Source organism: Mobula hypostoma, unplaced genomic scaffold, assembly GCF_963921235.1.
Source record: "Mobula hypostoma unplaced genomic scaffold, sMobHyp1.1 scaffold_67, whole genome shotgun sequence".
In the NCBI taxonomy this organism is placed as follows: domain Eukaryota; kingdom Metazoa; phylum Chordata; class Chondrichthyes; order Myliobatiformes; family Myliobatidae; genus Mobula; species Mobula hypostoma.
Genome location: NW_026948177.1, coordinates 416,250 through 438,749, shown reverse-complemented (window position 1 = coordinate 438,749; position 22,500 = coordinate 416,250). Strand labels below are relative to the sequence as shown.

General features: G+C 55.1%; 1 protein-coding gene across 1 annotated transcript in view; it reads right to left on the bottom strand.

Moving 5' to 3' along the window:
- The window catches only part of LOC134341442 (putative DBH-like monooxygenase protein 2), a 73,049-nt gene that overhangs the window by 4,288 nt on the left and 46,261 nt on the right, over positions 1-22,500 (bottom strand). Inside the window, exon 11 of the mRNA XM_063039297.1 lies at positions 836-966. Coding sequence (XP_062895367.1) covers positions 836-966 — 131 coding nt within the window. The remainder of the gene's footprint in view (positions 1-835; positions 967-22,500) is intronic.

The window sequence follows — 22,500 nt, the reverse complement described above, 5'->3', positions numbered from 1 at the left end:
GGGGTGTACTTGAGTGAGGGGGTGATGGAGACGGGGAGGGGTGTAGGGGAGGGAGGGGTGACGGGGAGGGGTGTAGGGGAGAGAGGGGGTGACGGAGACGGGGAGGGGTGTAGGGGAGGGAGGGGTGACGGGGACAGGGAGGGGTGTACGGGAGTGAGGGGGTGACGGAGACGGGGAGGGGTGTAGGGGAGGGAGGGGGTGACGGAGACGGGGAGGGGTGTAGGAGAGGGAGAGGGTGACGGAGACGGGAAGGGGTGTAGGGGAGGGAGGGGGTGAGGTAGACGGGGAGGGGTGTAGGGGAGGGAGGGGGTGAGGTAGACGGGGAGGGGTGTAGGGGAGGGTGGGGGTGACGGAGACGGGGAGGGAGGGGGTGACGGAGACGGGGAGGGGTGTAGGGCAGGAAAGGGGTGACGGAGACGGGAAGGGGTGCAGGGGAGGGAGGGGTGACGGAGACAGGGAGGGGTGTAGGGGAGGGAGGGGGTGACGGGGACGGGGAGGGGTGTACGGGAGAGGGGGTGACGGAGACGGGAAGGAGTGTAGGGGAGGGAGGGGTGATGGAGACTGAGAGGGGTGTAGGGGAGGGAGGGGGTGAGGTAGACGGGGAGGGGTGTCGGGGAGGGAGGGATGACGGACACGGGAAGGGGTGTAGGGCAGGGAGGGGGTGACTGAGACGGGAAGGGATTTCGGGGAGAGAGGGCGTGATGGAGATGGAAAGGGGGAAAGGGGAGTGAGCGGGTAACTTTGACACTCAGCAGTATAGGGGAGGGAGAGGACTGAGTGGACGGGACGGGGTGTATACGAGAGGTATAATTAGACGGAGAAGAGTGCAACATACCTCAGCCCCGACAGGTTGAAGGCCTTGGCCAGGTCGGTCAGGGAAACTTCGCTCATGCAGGACACGAGCTCCATCCGCGGGTAGTATATCAGGAAGGACAGACACATCTCCTGGTTAGTGCTCGGCCCACCCTGGGGGCGTGAGGAACAGTGGGTTATACCGCAAATACCCGCGGCCATCCCTCACCCGTCAGGGCAACGACCCACATTCACATGGTGACACACCCTCAGTGTGGCTCTCTGAAAACCCCCACACTGACCCTCTGACACAACCTCGTCGAGATACCCTGATACACCCACGCCATGACAGACTGATACACCCCCACCGTGACACTCTGATATACCCTCACCATGAGACCCAGATACACCCCACCGTGACACACTGATACACCCTCACCGTGACACTCTGATACACCCCCACCGTGAGACCCAGATACACCCCACCGTGACACACTGATACACCCTCACCGTGACACTCTGATACACCCCCACCGTGACACTCTGATACACCCCCACCGTGACACTCTGATATAACGCACCGTGACACACTGACACACCCTCACCGTGAGACCCAGATACACCCTCACCGTGACACTCTGATACACCCTCACCGTGACACGCTGATACACCCTCACCGTGAGACCCAGATACACCCCACCGTGACACACTGATACACCCTCACTGTGACACTCTGATATACCCCCACCGTGACACTCTGATACACTCACACCGTGACACGCTGATACACCCCCACTGTCACACACTGATACACCCTCACCGTGACACTCTGATACACCCTCACCGTGACACTCCAATACACTCACACCGTGACACTCTGATACACCCTCACCGTGACACTCTGATACACCCTCACTGTGACACTCTGATACACCCCACCGTCACACTCTGATACACCCCACCGTGACACTCTGATACACCCCTCACCGTGACACTCTGATACACCCTCACTGTGACACTCTGATACACCCCACCGTCACACTCTGATACACCCCACCGTGACACTCTGATACACCCCTCACCGTGAGACCCAGATACACCCTCACCGTAACACACTGATACACCCTCACCGTCACACTCTGATACACCCCCACCGTGACACTCTGATATACCCCCACCGTGACACCCTGATACACCCCCACCGTGACACTCTGATATAACCCACCGTAACACACTGATACACCCTCACCGTGAGACCCAGATACACCCTCACCGTGACACACTGATACACCCTCACCGTCACACTCTGATATACCCTCACCGTGACTCTCTGATACACCCCCACCGTGAGACCCAGATACACCCTCACCGTGAGACCCAGATACACCCTCACCGTAACACACTGATACACCCTCACCGTCACACTCTGATACACCCTCACCGTGAGACCCAGATACACCCTCACCGTGACACTCTGATACACCCTCACCGTGACACTCTGATACACCCTCACCGTGACACTCTGATACACCCTCACCGTGACACTCTGATACACCCCCACCGTGACACTCTGATACACCCTCACCGTGACACTCTGATACACCCTCACCGTGACACTCTGATACACCCTCACCGTGACACTCTGATACACCCTCACCGTGACACTCTGATACACCCTCACCGTGACACTCTGATACACCCTCACCGTGACACTCTGATACACCCTCACCGTGACACTCTGATACACCCTCACCGTGAGACCCAGATACACCCTCACCGTGACACACTGATACACCCTCACCGTGACACTCTGATACACCCTCACCGTGACACTCTGATACACCCACACTGTGACACTCTGATACACCCTCACCGTGACACTCTGATACACCCCCACCGTAACACACTGATACACCCTCACCGTGAGACCCAGATACACCCTCACCGTGACACTCTGATACACCCCCACCGTGACACTCTGATACACCCTCACTGTCACACTCTGATACTCCATCACCGTGACAGCACTCTGATACACCCTCACCGTGACACTCTGATACACCCTCACCGTGACACTCTGATACACCCCCACCGTGAGACCCAGATACACCCTCACCGTGACACTCTGATACACCCTCACCGTGACACACTGATACACCCTCACCGTGAGACCCAGATACACCCTCACCGTGACACACTGATACACCCTCACCGTGACACTCTGATACACCCACACCGTGAGACCCAGATACACCCTCACCGTGACACTCTGATACACCCTCACCGTGACACTCTGATACACCCTCACCGTGAGACCCAGATACACCCTCACCGTGACACACTGATACACCCTCACCGTGACACTCTGATACACCCCCACCGTGACACTCTGATACACCCTCACTGTCACACTCTGATACACCCTCACCGTGACACACTGATACACCCTCACCGTGACACTCTGATACACCCTCACCGTGAGACCCAGATACACCCTCACCGTGACACTCTGATACACCCCCACCGTGAGACCCAGATACACCCTCACCGTGACACACTGATACACCCTCACCGTCACACTCTGATACACCCTCACCGTGACACTCTGATACACCCCCACCGTGACACTCTGATACACCCTCACCGTGACACTCTGATACACCCTCACCGTGACACACTGATACACCCTCACCGTGACACTCTGATACACCCTCACCATGAGACCCAGATACACCCTCACCGTGACACACTGATACACCCTCACCGTGACACTCTGATACACCCTCACCGTGACACACTGATACACCCTCACCGTGACACTCTGATACACCCTCACCGTGACACTCTGATACACCCCCACCGTGACACTCTGATACACCCTCACCGTGACACTCTGATACACCCTCACCGTGAGACCCAGATACACCCTCACCGTGACACTCTGATACACCCTCACCGTGAGACCCAGATACACCCTCACCGTGACACACTGATACACCCTCACTGTCACACTCTGATACACCCTCACCGTGACACTCTGATACACCCTCACCGTGACACTCTGATACACCCTCACCGTGACACTCTGATACACCCTCACCGTGAGACCCAGATACAGCCCCACCGTGACATTCTGATACACCCTCACCGTGACACTCTGATACACCCTCACCGTGACACTCTGATACACCCTCACCGTGACACACTGATACACCCTCACCGTGACACTCTGATACACCCCCACCGTGAGACCCAGATACACCCCACCGTGACACACTGATACACCCTCACCGTGACACACTGATACACCCTCACCGTGACACTCTGATACACCCTCACTGTGACACTCTGATACACCCCACCGTCACACTCTGATACTCCATCACCGTGACACTCTGATATAACCCACCATAACACACTGAAACACCCTCACCGTGAGACCCAGATACACCCTCACCGTGAGACCCAGATACACCCCACCGTGACACTGATACACCCTCACTGTCACACTCTGATACACCCTCACCGTGACACTCTGATACACCCCCACCGTGATACTCTGATACACCCTCACTGTCACACTCTGATACACCCTCACCGTGACACACTGATACACCCTCACCGTGACACTCTGATACACCCACACTGTGAGACCCAGATACAGCCTCACCGTGACACACTGATACACCCTCACCGTGACACTCTGATACACCCTCACCGTGACACTCTGATATAACCCACCGTAACACACTGATACACCCTCACCGTGAGACCCAGATACACCCTCACCGTGACACACTGATACACCCTCACCGTGACACTCTGATACACCCCCACCGTGACACTCTGATATACCCCCACAGTCACACACTGATACACCCTCACCGTGACACTCTGATACACCCTCACTGTGACACTCTGATACACCCCACCGTCACACTCTGATGCACCCCACCGTGACACTCTGATACACCCCTCACCGTGAGACCCAGATACACCCTCACCGTAACACACTGATACACCCGCACTTTCACACTCTGATACAACCCACCGTGACACCCTGATACACCCCCACCGTGACACTCTGATACACCCCTCACATTGACACTCTGATACACCCCCACCGTGAGACCCAGATACACCTTCACCGTGAGACCCAGATACACCCTCACCGTAACACACTGATACACCCTCACCGTCACACTCTGATACAACCACACCGTGACACACTGATACACCCTCACCGTCACACTCTGTTACACGCCACCGTGAGATCCAGATACACCCTCACCGTGACACTCTGATACAACCTCACCGTGACACTCTGATACACCCTCACCGTAACACTCTGATACACCCCTCACCGTGATACCCAGATACACCCTCACCGTGACACTCTGATACACCCTCACTGTGACACTCTGATACACCCCACCGTCACACTTTGATACACCCCACCGTGACACTCTGATACACCCCTCACCGTGAGACCCAGATACACCCTCACCGTAACACACTGATACACCCTCACCGTCACACTCTGATACAACCCACCGTGACACCCTGATACACCCCCACCGTGACACTCTGATAAACCCCTCACCGTGACACTCTGATATACCCTCACCGTGACACTCTGATACACCCCCACCGTGAGACCCAGATACACCCTCACCGTGAGACCCAGATACACCCTCACCGTAACACACTGATACACCCCCACCGTGACACTCTGATACACCCCCACCGTGAGACCCAGATACACCCCACCGTGACACACTGATACACCCTCACCGTGAGACCCAGATACACCCTCACCGTGACACTCTGATACACCCTCACCGTGACACACTGATACACCCTCACCGTGACACTCTGATACACCCTCACCGTGACTCTCTGATACATCCACACCGTGACACACTGATACACCCTCACCGTGACACACTGATACACCCTCACCGTCACACTCTGATACACCCCACCGTGAGACCCAGATACACCCTCACCGTGACACTCTGATACACCCTCACTGTCACACTCTGATACACCCCCACCGTGAGACCCAGATACACCCTCACCGTGACACTCTGATACACCCTCACCGTGACACTCTGATACACCCCTCACCGTGATACCCAGATACACCCTCACCGTGCACACTGATACACCCTCACTGTCACACTCTGATACACCCTCACCGTGACACTCTGATACACCCACACCGTAACACACTGATACACCCACGCCGTGACACTCTAATACACCCTCACCGTGACACTCTGATACACCCCACCGTGAGACCCAGATACACCCTCACCGTGACACTATGATACACCCCCACCGTGAGACCCAGATATACCCTCACCGTGACACACTGATGCACCCTCACCGTGACACTCTGATACACCCCACCGTGACACCCAGATACACCCTCACCGTGACACACTGATACACCCTCACCGTGACACTCTGATACACCCCACCGTGAGACCCAGATACACCCTCACCGTGACACTCTGATACACCCCCACCGTGAGACCCAGATATACCCTCACCGTGACACACTGATACACCCCCACCGTGACACACTGATACACCCCCACTGTCACACTCTGATACACCCTCACCGTGACACTCTGATACACCCCCACTGTCACACTCTGATACACCCTCACCGTGACACTGTGATATACCCTCACCATGAGACCCAGATACACCCCACCGTTACACACTGATACACCCTCACCGTGACACTCTGATACACCCCCACCGTGATACTCTGATACACCCACACCGTGACACACTGATACACCCACACCATGACACTGTGATACACCATCACCGTGACACTCTGATACACCCCCACCGTGACACTCTGATACACCCTCACCGTCACACTCTGATACACCCTCACCGTGACACTCTGATACACCCTCACTGTCACACTCTGATACTCCATCACCGTGACAGACTGATACACCCTCACCGTGACACTCTGATACACCCCCACCGTCACACTCTGATACAACCACGCCGTGACAGACTGATACACCCACACCGTGACTGACTGATACACCCCCACCGTGACACTCTGATACGCCCTCACCGTGAGACCCAGATACACCCCACTGTGAGACCCAGATACACCCCACCGTGACACTCTGATACCTCCTCACCGTCACACTCTGATACACCCCCACCGTGAGACCCAGATACACACCACCATGACACACTGATACAACCCACCGTAACACACTGATACACCCCCACCGTGAGACCCAGATACACCCTCACCGTGACACTCTGATACACCCTCACTGTGACACGCTGATACAACCACACCGTGACACTCTGATACACCCTCACTGTCACACTCTGATACGCCCCCACTGTCACACTCTGATAAACCCACACCGTGACACTCTGATACACCCTCACCGTGACACTCTGATACGCCCCCACTGTCACACTCTGATACACCCTCACTGTCACACTCTGATACACCCTCACCGTGACTCTCTGATACATCCACACCGTGACAGACTGATACACCTACACCGTGACACTCTGATACACCCCCACTGTCACACTCTGATACACCCTCACCGCCACACTCTGATACGCCCCCACTGTCACACTCTGATACGCCCCACCGTGACACACTCATACAACCTCACCGTGACACTCTGATACACCCCCACTGTCACACTCTGATACACCCTCACCGTGACACTCTGATACACCCTCACCGTGATACTCTGATACACCCACACCGTGACACGCTGATACACCCACACCGTGACACGCTGATACACCCTCACCGTGACATTCTGATACACCCACACCGTGACACGCTGATACACCCACACCGTGACACGCTGATACACCCTCACCGTGACATTCTGATACACCCTCACCGTGACACACTGATACACACTCACCGTGACACTCTGATACACCCTCACCGTGACACGCTGATACACCCCACCGTGACATTCTGATACACCCTCACCGTGACACACTGATACACCCACACCGTGACAGTGTAATACGCCCTCACCGTGACACTCTCAGACACACCCTCACCGTGACACTCTGATACACCCCCACCGTGACACTCTGATACACCCCCACTGTGACACTCTGATACACCCACACTGTCACAGTCTGATACACCCTCACCGTGACACACTGATACACCCTCACCGTGAGACCCAGATACACCCTCACCGTGACACACTGATACACCCTCACCGTGACACTCTGATACACCTCCACCGTGAGACCCAGATACACCCCACCGTGACACTCTGATACCTCCTCACCGTCACACTCTGATACACCCCCACCGTGACACACTGATACACCCCCACCATGACACTCTGATATACCCTCACCATGAGACCCAGATAAACCCTCACCGTGACACTCTGATACACCCCCACCATGAGACCCAGATACACCCCACCGTGACACACTGATACAACCCACCGTGACACTCTGATACACCCTCACCGTGACACTCTGATACACCCCCACCGTGACACTCTGATATAACCCACCGTAACACACTGATACACCCTCACCATGAGACCCAGATACACCCTCACCGTGACACACTGATACACCGTCACCGTGACATTCTGATACACCCCCACCGTGAGACCCAGATACACCCCACCGTGACACACTGATACACCCTCACCGTGACACTCTGATACACCCCCACCGTGACACTCTGATATAACCCACCGTAACACACTGATACACCCTCACCGTGAGACCCAGATACACCCTCACCGTGACACACTGATACACCCCACCGTGACACACTGATACACCCTCACCATGACACTCTGATACACCCCCACTGTCACACACTGATACACCCTCACCGTGACACTCTGATACACCCTCACCGTGACACTCCGATACACCCACAGCGTGACACTCTGATACACCCTCACCGTGACACTCTGATACACCCTCACTGTGACACTCTGATACACCCCTCACCGTGAGACCCAGATACACCCTCACCGTAACACACTGATACACCCTCACCGTCACACTCTGATACAACCCACCGTGACACCCTGATACACCCCCACCGTGACACTCTGATACACCCCTCACAGTGACACTCTGATATACCCTCACCGTGAGACCCAGATACACCCTCACCGTGACACTCTGATACACCCCCACCGTGAGACCCAGATACACCCTCACCGTTAGACCCAGATACACCCTCACCGTGACACTCTGATACACCCCCACCGTGAGACCCAGATACACCCCACCGTGACACACTGATACAACCCACCGTGACACTCTGATACACCCTCACCGTGACACGCTGATACACCCCCACCGTGACACTCTGATATAACCCACCGTAACACACTGATACACCCTCACCATGAGACCCAGATACACCCTCACCGTGACACACTGATACACCCCACCGTGACACACTGATACACCCTCACCGTGACACTCTGATACACCCCCACCGTGACACTCTGATATAACCCACCATAACACACTGAAACACCCTCACCGTGAGACCCAGATACACCCTCACCGTGAGACCCAGATACACCCCACCGTGACACTGATACACCCTCACTGTCACACTCTGATACACCCTCACCGTGACACTCTGATACACCCCCACCGTGATACTCTGATACACCCTCACTGTCACACTCTGATACACCCTCACCGTGACACACTGATACACCCTCACCGTGACACCCTGATACACCCCCACCGTGACACACAGATACACCCTCACCGTGAGACCCAGATACAGCCTCACCGTGACACACTGATACACCCTCACCGTGACACTCTGATACACCCCCACCGTGACACTCTGATACACCCTCACCGTGACACTCTGATATAACCCACCGTAACACACTGATACACCCTCACCGTGAGACCCAGATACACCCTCACCGTGACACACTGATACACCCTCACCGTGACACTCTGATACACCCCCACCGTGACACTCTGATACACCCTCACCGTGACACTCTGATATAACCCACCGTAACACACTGATACACCCTCACCGTGAGACCCAGATACACCCTCACCGTGACACACTGATACACCCTCACCGTGACACTCTGATACACCCCCACCGTGACACTCTGTTATACCCCCACTGTCACACACTGATACACCCTCACCGTGACACTCTGATACACCCTCACCGTGACACTCCGATACACCCACACCGTGACACTCTGATACACCCTCACCATGACACTCTGATACACCCTCACTGTGACACTCTGATACACCCCACCGTCACACTCTGATACACCCCACTGTGACACTCTGATACACCCCTCACCGTGAGACCCAGATACACCCTCACCGTAACACACTGATACACCCTCACCGTCACACTCTGATACAACCCACCGTGACACCCTGATACACCCCCACCGTGACACTCTGATACACCCCTCACAGTGACACTCTGATATACCCTCACCGTGACACTCTGATACACCCCCACCGTGAGACCCAGATACACCCTCACCGTGACACACTGATACACCCTCACCGTGACACTCTGATACACCCCCACCGTGACACTCTGATACACCCCCACTGTGAGACCCAGATACACCCTCACCGTAACACACTGATACACCCTCACCGTAACACTCTGATACACCCCACCGTGAGACCCAGATACACCCTCACCGTGACACTCTGATACACCCCCACCGTGAGACCCAGATATACCCTCACCGTGACACACTGATACACCCTCACTGTCACACTCTGATACACCCTCACCGTGACACTCTGATACACCCCCACTGTCACACTCTGATACACCCTCACCGTGACACTCTGATACACCCTCACCGTGACACACTGATACACCCTCACCGTGACACTCTGATACACCCTCACCATGAGACCCAGATACACCCCACCGTTACACACTGATACACCCTCACCGTGACACTCTGATACACCCACACCGTGACACACTGATACACCCACACCGTGACACTCTGATACACCCTCACCGTGACACTCTGATACACCCCGACCGTGATACTCTGATACACCCTCACCGTGACACTCTGATACACCCCACCGTGAGACCCAGATACACCCTCACCGTGACACTCTGATACACCCCCACCGTGAGACCCAGATATACCCTCACCGTGACACACTGATACACCCTCACTGTCACACTCTGATACACCCTCACCGTGACACTCTGATATACCCCCACTGTCACACTCTGATACACCCTCACCGTGACACTCTGATATACCCTCACCATGAGACCCAGATACACCCCACCGTTACACACTGATACACCCTCACCGTGACACTCTGATACACCCACACCGTGACACACTGATACACCCCCACCGTGATACTCTGATACACCCACACCGTGACACACTGATACACCCACACCGTGACACAAAGATACACCCTCACCGTGACACTCTGATACACCCACACCGTGACACACTGATACACCCACACTGTGACACACTGATACACCCACACCGTGACACTCTGATACACCCTCACCGTGACACTCTGATACACCCCCACCGTGACACTCTGATACACCCTCACCGTCACACTCTGATACACCCTCACCGTGACACTCTGATACACCCTCACTGTCACACTCTGATACTCCATCACCGTGACAGACTGATACACCCTCACCGTGACACTCTGATACACCCCCACCGTCACACTCTGATACAACCACGCCGTGACAGACTGATACACCCACACCGTGACTGACTGATACACCCCCACCGTGACACTCTGATACGCCCTCACCGTGAGACCCAGATACACCCCACCGTGAGACCCAGATACACCCCACCGTGACACTCTGATACCTCCTCACCGTCACACTCTGATACACCCCCACCGTGAGACCCAGATACACCCCACCATGACACACTGATACAACCCACCGTAACACACTGATACACCCCCACCGTGAGACCCAGATACACCCTCACCGTGACACTCTGATACACCCTCACTGTGACACTCTGATACAACCACACCGTGACACTCTGATACACCCTCACTGTCACACTCTGATACGCCCCCACTGTCACACGCTGATAAACCCACACCGTGACACTCTGATACACCCTCACCGTGACACTCTGATACGCCCCCACTGTCACACTCTGATACACCCTCACCGTCACACTCTGATACGCCCCCACTGTCAAACTCTGATACACCCTCACCGTGACTCTCTGATACATCCACACCGTGACAGACTGATACACCTACACCGTGACACTCTGATACACCCCCACTGTCACACTCTGATACACCCTCACCGTGACACTCTGATACGCCCCCACTGTCACACTCTGATACACCCTCACCGCCACACTCTGATACGCCCCCACTGTCACACTCTGATACGCCCCACCGTGACACAGTCATACAACCTCACCGTGACACACTGATACACCCCCACTGTCACACTCTGATACACCCTCACCGTGACACTCTGATACACCCTCACCGTGATACTCTGATACACCCACACCGTGACACGCTGATACACCCACACCGTGACATTCTGATACACCCACACCGTGACACGCTGAAACACCCACACCGTGACACGCTGATACACCCTCACCGTGACACTCTGATACACCCTCACCGTGACATTCTGATACACCCTCACCGTGACACACAGATACACACTCACCGTGACACGCTGATACACCCACACCATGACACGCTGATACACCCTCACCGTGACATTCTGATACACCCTCACCGTGACACACTGATACACCCACACCGTGACAGTGTAATACGCCCTCACGGTGACACTCTCAGACACACCCTCACCGTGACACTCTGATACACCCCCACCGTGACACTCTGATACACCCCCACTGTGACACTCTGATACACGCACACTGTCACACTCTGATACACCCTCACCGTGACACACTGATACACCCTCACCGTGAGACCCAGATACACCCTCACCGTGACACACTGATACACCCTCACCGTGACACTCTGATACACCTCCACCGTGAGACCCAGATACACCCCACCGTGACACTCTGATACTTCCTCACCGTCACACTCTGATACACCCCCACCGTGACACACTGATACACCCCCACCGTGACACTCTGATATACCCTCACCATGAGACCCAGGTACACCCTCACCGTGACACTCTGATACACCCCCACCGTGAGACCCAGATACACCCCACCGTGACACACTGATACAACCCACCGTAACACACTGATACACCCTCACCGTGAGACCCAGATACACCCTCACCGTGACACTCTGATACACCCTCACTGTGACACTCTGATACACCCCTCACCGTGAGACCCAGATACACCCTCACCGTAACACACTGATACACCCTCACCGTCACACTCTGATACAACCCACCGTGACACCCTGATACACCCCCACCGTGACACTCTGATACACCCTCACCGTGACACTCTGATATACCCTCACCGTGAGACCCAGATACACCCTCACCGTGACACTCTGATACACCCCCACCGTGAGACCCAGATACACCCTCACCGTTAGACCCAGATACACCCTCACCGTGACACTCTGATACACCCCCACCGTGAGACCCAGATACACCCCACCGTGACACACTGATACAACCCACCGTGACACTCTGATACACCCTCACCGTGACACGCTGATACACCCCCACCGTGACACTCTGATATAACCCACCGTAACACACTGATACACCCTCACCATGAGACCCAGATACACCCTCACCGTGACACACTGATACACCCCACCGTGACACACTGATACACCCTCACCGTGACACTCTGATACACCCCCACCGTGACACTCTGATATAACCCACCATAACACACTGAAACACCCTCACTGTGAGACCCAGATACACCCTCACCGTGAGACCCAGATACACCCCACCGTGACACTGATACACCCTCACTGTCACACTCTCATACACCCTCACCGTGACACTCTGATACACCCCCACCGTGACACTCTGATACACCCTCACTGTCACACTCTGATACACCCTCACCGTGACACACTGATACACCCTCACCGTGACACCCAGATACACCCTCACCGTGACACACTGATACACCCTCACCGTGAGACCCAGATACAGCCTCACCGTGACACACTGATACACCCTCACCGTGACACTCTGATACACCCCCACCGTGACACTCTGATACACCCTCACCGTGACACTCTGATATAACCCACCGTAACACACTGATACACCCTCACCGTGAGACCCAGATACACCCTCACCGTGACACACTGATACACCCTCACCGTGACACTCTGATACACCCCCACCGTGACACTCTGATACACCCTCACCGTGACACTCTGATATAACCCACCGTAACACACTGATACACCCTCACCGTGAGACCCAGATACACCCTCACCGTGACACACTGATACACCCTCACCGTGACACTCTGATACACCCCCACCGTGACACTCTGTTATACCCCCACTGTCACACACTGATACACCCTCACCGTGACACTCTGATACACCCTCACCGTGACACTCCGATACACCCACACCGTGACACTCTGATACACCCTCACCGTGACACTCTGATACACCCTCACTGTGACACTCTGATACACCCCACCGTCACACTCTGATACACCCCACTGTGACACTCTGATACACCCCTCACCGTGAGACCCAGATACACCCTCACCGTAACACACTGATACACCCTCACCGTCACACTCTGATACAACCCACCGTGACACTCACCCCCACCGTGACACTCTGATACACCCCTCACAGTGACACTCTGATATACCCTCACCGTGACACTCTGATACACCCCCACCGTGAGACCCAGATACACCCCACCGTGACACACTGATACACCCTCACCGTGACACTCTGATACACCCCCACCGTGACACTCTGATACACCCCCACTGTGAGACCCAGATACACCCTCACCGTAACACACTGATACACCCTCACCGTAACACTCTGATACACCCCACCGTGAGACCCAGATACACCCTCACCGTGACACTCTGATACACCCCCACCGTGAGACCCAGATATACCCTCACCGTGACACACTGATACACCCTCACTGTCACACTCTGATACACCCTCACCGTGACACTCTGATACACCCCCACTGTCACACTCTGATACACCCTCACCGTGACACTCTGATACACCCTCACCGTGACACACTGATACACCCTCACCGTGACACTCTGATACACCCTCACCATGAGACCCAGATACACCCCACCGTTACACACTGATACACCCTCACCGTGACACTCTGATACACCCACACCGTGACACACTGATACACCCACACCGTGACACTCTGATACACCCTCACCGTGACACTCTGATACACCCCGACCGTGATACTCTGATACACCCTCACCGTGACACTCTGATACACCCCACCGTGAGACCCAGATACACCCTCACCGTGACACTCTGATACACCCCCACCGTGAGACCCAGATATACCCTCACCGTGACACACTGATACACCCTCACTGTCACACTCTGATACACCCTCACCGTGACACTCTGATATACCCCCACTGTCACACTCTGATACACCCTCACCGTGACACTCTGATATACCCTCACCATGAGACCCAGATACACCCCACCGTTACACACTGATACACCCTCACCGTGACACTCTGATACACCCACACCGTGACACACTGATACACCCCCACCGTGATACTCTGATACACCCACACCGTGACACACTGATACACCCACACCGTGACACACAGATACACCCTCACCGTGACACTCTGATACACCCACACCGTGACACACTGATACACCCACACAGTGACACACTGATACACCCACACCGTGACACTCTGATACACCCTCACCGTGACACTCTGATACACCCCCACCGTGACACTCTGATACACCCTCACCGTCACACTCTGATACACCCTCACCGTGACACTCTGATACACCCTCACTGTCACACTCTGATACTCCATCACCGTGACAGACTGATACACCCTCACCGTGACACTCTGATACACCCCCACCGTCACACACTGATACAACCACGCCGTGACAGACTGATACACCCACACCGTGACTGACTGATACACCCCCACCGTGACACTCTGATACGCCCTCACCGTGAGACCCAGATACACCCCACCGTGAGACCCAGATACACCCCACCGTGACACTCTGATACCTCCTCACCGTCACACTCTGATACACCCCCACCGTGAGACCCAGATACACCCCACCATGACACACTGATACAACCCACCGTAACACACTGATACACCCCCACCGTGAGACCCAGATACACCCTCACCGTGACACTCTGATACACCCTCACTGTGACACTCTGATACAACCACACCGTGACACTCTGATACACCCTCACTGTCACACTCTGATACGCCCCCACTGTCACACGCTGATAAACCCACACCGTGACACTCTGATACACCCTCACCGTGACACTCTGATACGCCCCCACTGTCACACTCTGATACACCCTCACCGTCACACTCTGATACGCCCCCACTGTCAAACTCTGATACACCCTCACCGTGACTCTCTGATACATCCACACCGTGACAGACTGATACACCTACACCGTGACACTCTGATACACCCCCACTGTCACACTCTGATACACCCTCACCGTGACACTCTGATACGCCCCCACTGTCACACTCTGATACACCCTCACCGCCACACTCTGATACGCCCCCACTGTCACACTCTGATACGCCCCACCGTGACACAGTCATACAACCTCACCGTGACACACTGATACACCCCCACTGTCACACTCTGATACACCCTCACCGTGACACTCTGATACACCCTCACCGTGATACTCTGATACACCCACACCGTGACACGCTGATACACCCACACCGTGACATTCTGATACACCCACACCGTGACACGCTGAAACACCCACACCGTGACACGCTGATACACCCTCACCGTGACATTCTGATACACCCTCACCGTGACATTCTGATACACCCTCACCGTGACACACTGATACACACTCACCGTGACACGCTGATACACCCACACCGTGACATTCTGATACACCCTCACCGTGACATTCTGATACACCCTCACCGTGACACACTGATACACCCACACCGTGACAGTGTAATACGCCCTCACGGTGACACTCTCAGACACACCCTCACCGTGACACTCTGATACACCCCCACCGTGACACTCTGATACACCCCCACTGTGACACTCTGATACACGCACACTGTCACACTCTGATACACCCTCACCGTGACACACTGATACACCCTCACCGTGAGACCCAGATACACCCTCACCGTGACACACTGATACACCCTCACCGTGACACTCTGATACACCTCCACCGTGAGACCCAGATACACCCCACCGTGACACTCTGATACTTCCTCACCGTCACACTCTGATACACCCCCACCGTGACACACTGATACACCCCCACCGTGACACTCTGATATACCCTCACCATGAGACCCAGGTACACCCTCACCGTGACACTCTGATACACCCCCACCGTGAGACCCAGATACACCCCACCGTGACACACTGATACAACCCACCGTAACACACTGATACACCCTCACCGTGAGACCCAGATACACCCTCACCGTGACACTCTGATACACCCTCACCGTGACACTCTGATACACCCCCACCGTGACACTCTGATATAACCCACCGTAACACACTGATACACCCTCACCGTGACACCCTGATACACCCTCACCGTGAGACCCAGATACACCCTCTCCGTGACACACTGATACACCCTCACCGTGACATTCTGTTACACCCCCACCGTGAGACCCAGATACACCCCACCGTGACACACTGATACACCCTCACCGTGACACTCTGATACACCCCCACCGTGACACTCTGACATAACCCACCGTAACACACTGATACACCCTCACCGTGAGACCCAGATACACCCGCACCATGACACACTGATACACCCCACCGTGACACACTGATACACCCTCACCGTGACACTCTGATACACCCCCACGGTGACACTCTGATATAACCCACCATAACACACTGAAACACCCTCACCGTGAGACCCAGATACACCCTCACCGTGAGACCCAGATACACCCCACCGTGACACTGATACACCCTCACTGTCACACTCTGATACACCCTCACCGTGACACTCTGATACACCCCCACCGTGATACTCTGATACACCCTCACTGTCACACTCTGATACACCCTCACCGTGACACACTGATACACCCTCACCGTGACACTCTGATACACCCCCACCGTGACACACTGATACACCCTCACCGTGAGACCCAGATACAGCCTCACCGTGACACACTGATACACCCTCACCGTGACACTCTGATACACCCCCACCGTGACACTCTGATACACCCTCACCGTGACACTCTGATATAACCCACCGTAACACACTGATACACCCTCACTGTGAGACCCAGATACACCCTCACCGTGACACACTGATACACCCTCACCGTGACACTCTGATACACCCCCACCGTAACACTCTGATACACCCTCACCGTGACACTCTGATATAACCCACCATAGCACACTGATACACCCTCACCGTGAGACCCAGATACACCCTCACCGTGACACACTGGTACACCCTCACCGTGACTCTCTGATATACCCCCACTGTCAAACACTGATACACCCTCACCGTGACACTCTGATACACCCTCACCGTGACACTCTGATACGCCCCCACTGTCACACTCTGATACACCCTCACCGTCACACTCTGATACGCCCCCACTGTCACACTCTGATACACCCTCACCGTGACTCTCTGATACATCCACACCGTGACAGACTGATACACCTACACCGTGACACTCTGATACACCCCCACTGTCACACTCTGATACACACTCACCGTGACACTCTGATACGCCCCCACTGTCACACTCTGATACACCCTCACCGCCACACTCTGATACGCCCCCACTGTCACACTCTGATACGCCCCACCGTGACACACTCATACAACCTCACCGTGACACTCTGATACACCCCCACTGTCACACTCTGATACACACTCACTGTGACACTCTGATACACCCTCACTGTGATACTCTGATACACCCACACCGTGACACGCTGATACACTGTGACACGCTGATACACCCTCACCGTGACATTCTGATACACCCTCACCGTGACACACTGATACACCCACACCGTGACAGTGTAATACGCCCTCACCGTGACACTCTCAGACACACCCTCACCGTGACACTCTGATACACCCCCACCGTGACACTCTGATACACCCCCACTGTGACACTCTGATACACCCACACTGTCACACTCTGATACACCCTCACCGTGACACACTGATACACCCACACCGTGACAGTGTAATACGCCCTCACCGTGACACTCTCAGACACACCCTCACCGTGACACTCTGATACACCCCCACCGTGACACTCTGATACACCCTCACCGTGAGACCCAGATACACCCTCACCGTGACACACTGATACACCCTCACCGTGAGACCCAGATACACCCCACCGTGAGACCCAGATACACCCCACTGTGACACTCTGATACACCCTCACTGTCACACTCTGATACACCCTCACCGTCACACTCTGATACACCCCCACCGTGAGACCCAGATACACCCCACCGTGACACACTGATACAACCCACCGTAACACACTGATACACCCTCACCGTGAGACCCAGATACACCCTCACCGTGACACTCTGATACACCCCCACCGTGACACTCTGATATAACCCACTGTAACACACTGATACACCCTCACCGTGAGACCCAGATACACCCTCACCGTGACACACTGATACACCCTCACCGTGACACTCTGATACACCCTCACCGTGAGACCCATATACACCCTCACCGTGACACTCTGATATAACCCACCGTAACACACTGATACACCCTCACCGTGAGACCCAGATACACCCCACCGTGACACACTGATACACCCTCACCGTGACACTCTGATACACCCTCACTGTCACACTCTGATACACCCTCACCGTGACACTCTGATACACCCCCACCGTGATACTCTGATACACCCTCACTGTCACCCTCTGATACACCCTCACCGTGACACACTGATACACCCTCACCGTGAGACCCAGATACAGCCTCACCGTGACACACTGATACACCCTCACCGTGACACTCTGATACACCCTCACCGTCAAACTCTGATACGCCCCCACTGTCACACTCTGATACACCCTCACCGTGACACTCTGATACACCCTCACCGTGACACACTGATACACCCTCACCGTGACACTCTGATACACCCCCACCGTGACACACTGATACACCCTCACCGTGACACACTGATACACCCTCACCGTGAGACCCAGATACAGCCTCACCGTGACACACTGATACACCTTCACCGTGACACTCTGATACACCCCCACCGTGACACTCTGATACACCCTCACCGTGACACTCTGATATAACCCACCGTAACACACTGATACACCCTCACCGTGACATTCTGATACACCCCACCGTCACACTCTGATACTCCATCACCGTGACACTCTGATACACCCCCACCGTGAGACCCAGATACACCCTCACCGTGACACACTGATACACCCTCACCGTGACACTCTGATACACCCCCACCGTGACACTCTGATATAACCCACCGTAACACACTGATACACCCTCACCGTGAGACTCAGATACACCCTCACCGTGAGACCCAGATACACCCCACCGTGACACACTGATACACCCTCACCGTGACACTCTGATACACCCTCACTGTCACACTCTGATACACCCTCACCGTGACACTCTGATACACCCCCACCGTGATACTCTGATACACCCTCACTGTCACACTCTGATACACCCTCACCGTGACACACTGATACACCCTCACCGTGACACTCTGATACACCCCCACTGTGACACGCTGATACACCCTCACCGTGACACTCTGATACACCCTCACCTGATGTAACACACTGATACACCCTCACCGTGACACTCTGATACACCCCCACCGTGACACACTGATACACCCTCACCGTGAGACCCAGACACACTGATACACCCTCACCGTGACACACTGATACACCCTCACCGTGACACTCTGATACACCCTCACCGTGACACTCTGATATAACCCACCGTAACACACTGATACACCCTCACCGTGACACTCTGATACACCCCCACCGTGACACACTGATACACCCCCCACCGTAGACCCAGATACACCCTCACCGTGAGACTCAGATACACCCTCACCGTGACACTCTGATACACCCCACCTGTGACACTCTGATACACCCCCACCGTGACACTCTGATACACACCTCACACGTGACACACTGATACACCCTCACCTGTGATACACCCACGTGAACTCTGATACACCCTCACCGTGACACTCTGATACACCCTCACCGTGACACTCTGATACACCCTCACCGTGACACACTGATACACCCTCACCGTGACACACTGATACACCCTCACCGTGAGACCCAGATACACCCTCACCGTGACACTCTGATACACCCCCACCGTGACACTCTGATACACCCCACGTCACACCTGATACACCCTCACCGTGACACTCTGATACACCCTCACCGTGACACTCTGATACACCCGTACACCGTGACACTCTGATACACCCCACCGTGACACTCTGATACACCCTCACCGTGACACGTAATCTGATACACCCTCACCGTGACACACTGATCTGACATACACCCTCACCGGACACCTGATACACCCCACCGTGAACACCTCTGATACACCCCTCACCGTACACCTGATACACCCCACCACTCTGATACACCCACACCGTGACACTCTGATTCACCCTCACCGTGACACGCTGATACACCCTCACCGTGACTCTCTCATACACCCTCACCCTGACACACTGATACACCCTCACCGTGACACTCTGATACACCCCCACCGTGACACTCTGATACACCCTCACCGTGACACTCTGATACCCCTCACCGTGACACTCTGATCACCCTCACCGTGAACCTGATACACCCCCGACACTGATACACCCTCACCTGATGATACACCCTCACCGTGACACACTGATACACCCTCACCGTGACACTCTGATACACCCCCACGTGACACCCAGATACACCCTCACCGTGACACTCTGATACACCCCCATGCACGATACACCCTCACCGTGACACTCTGATACACCCTCACCGTGACACTCTGATACACCCCTACACCCTCCGTGACACTCTGATACACCCTCACCGTGACACTCTGATACACCCACACCGTACACACTCTGATACACCCTCACCGTGACACACTGATACACCCTCACCGTACTAACACACTGTAGATACACCCTCACCGTGACACACTGATACACCCTCACCGTGACACTCTGATACACCCACACCGTGACACTCTGATACGCCCTCACCGTGACACTCTGATACACCCTCACCGTGACACTCTGATACACCCCCACCGTGACACTCTGATACACCCTCACCGTGACACTCTGATACACC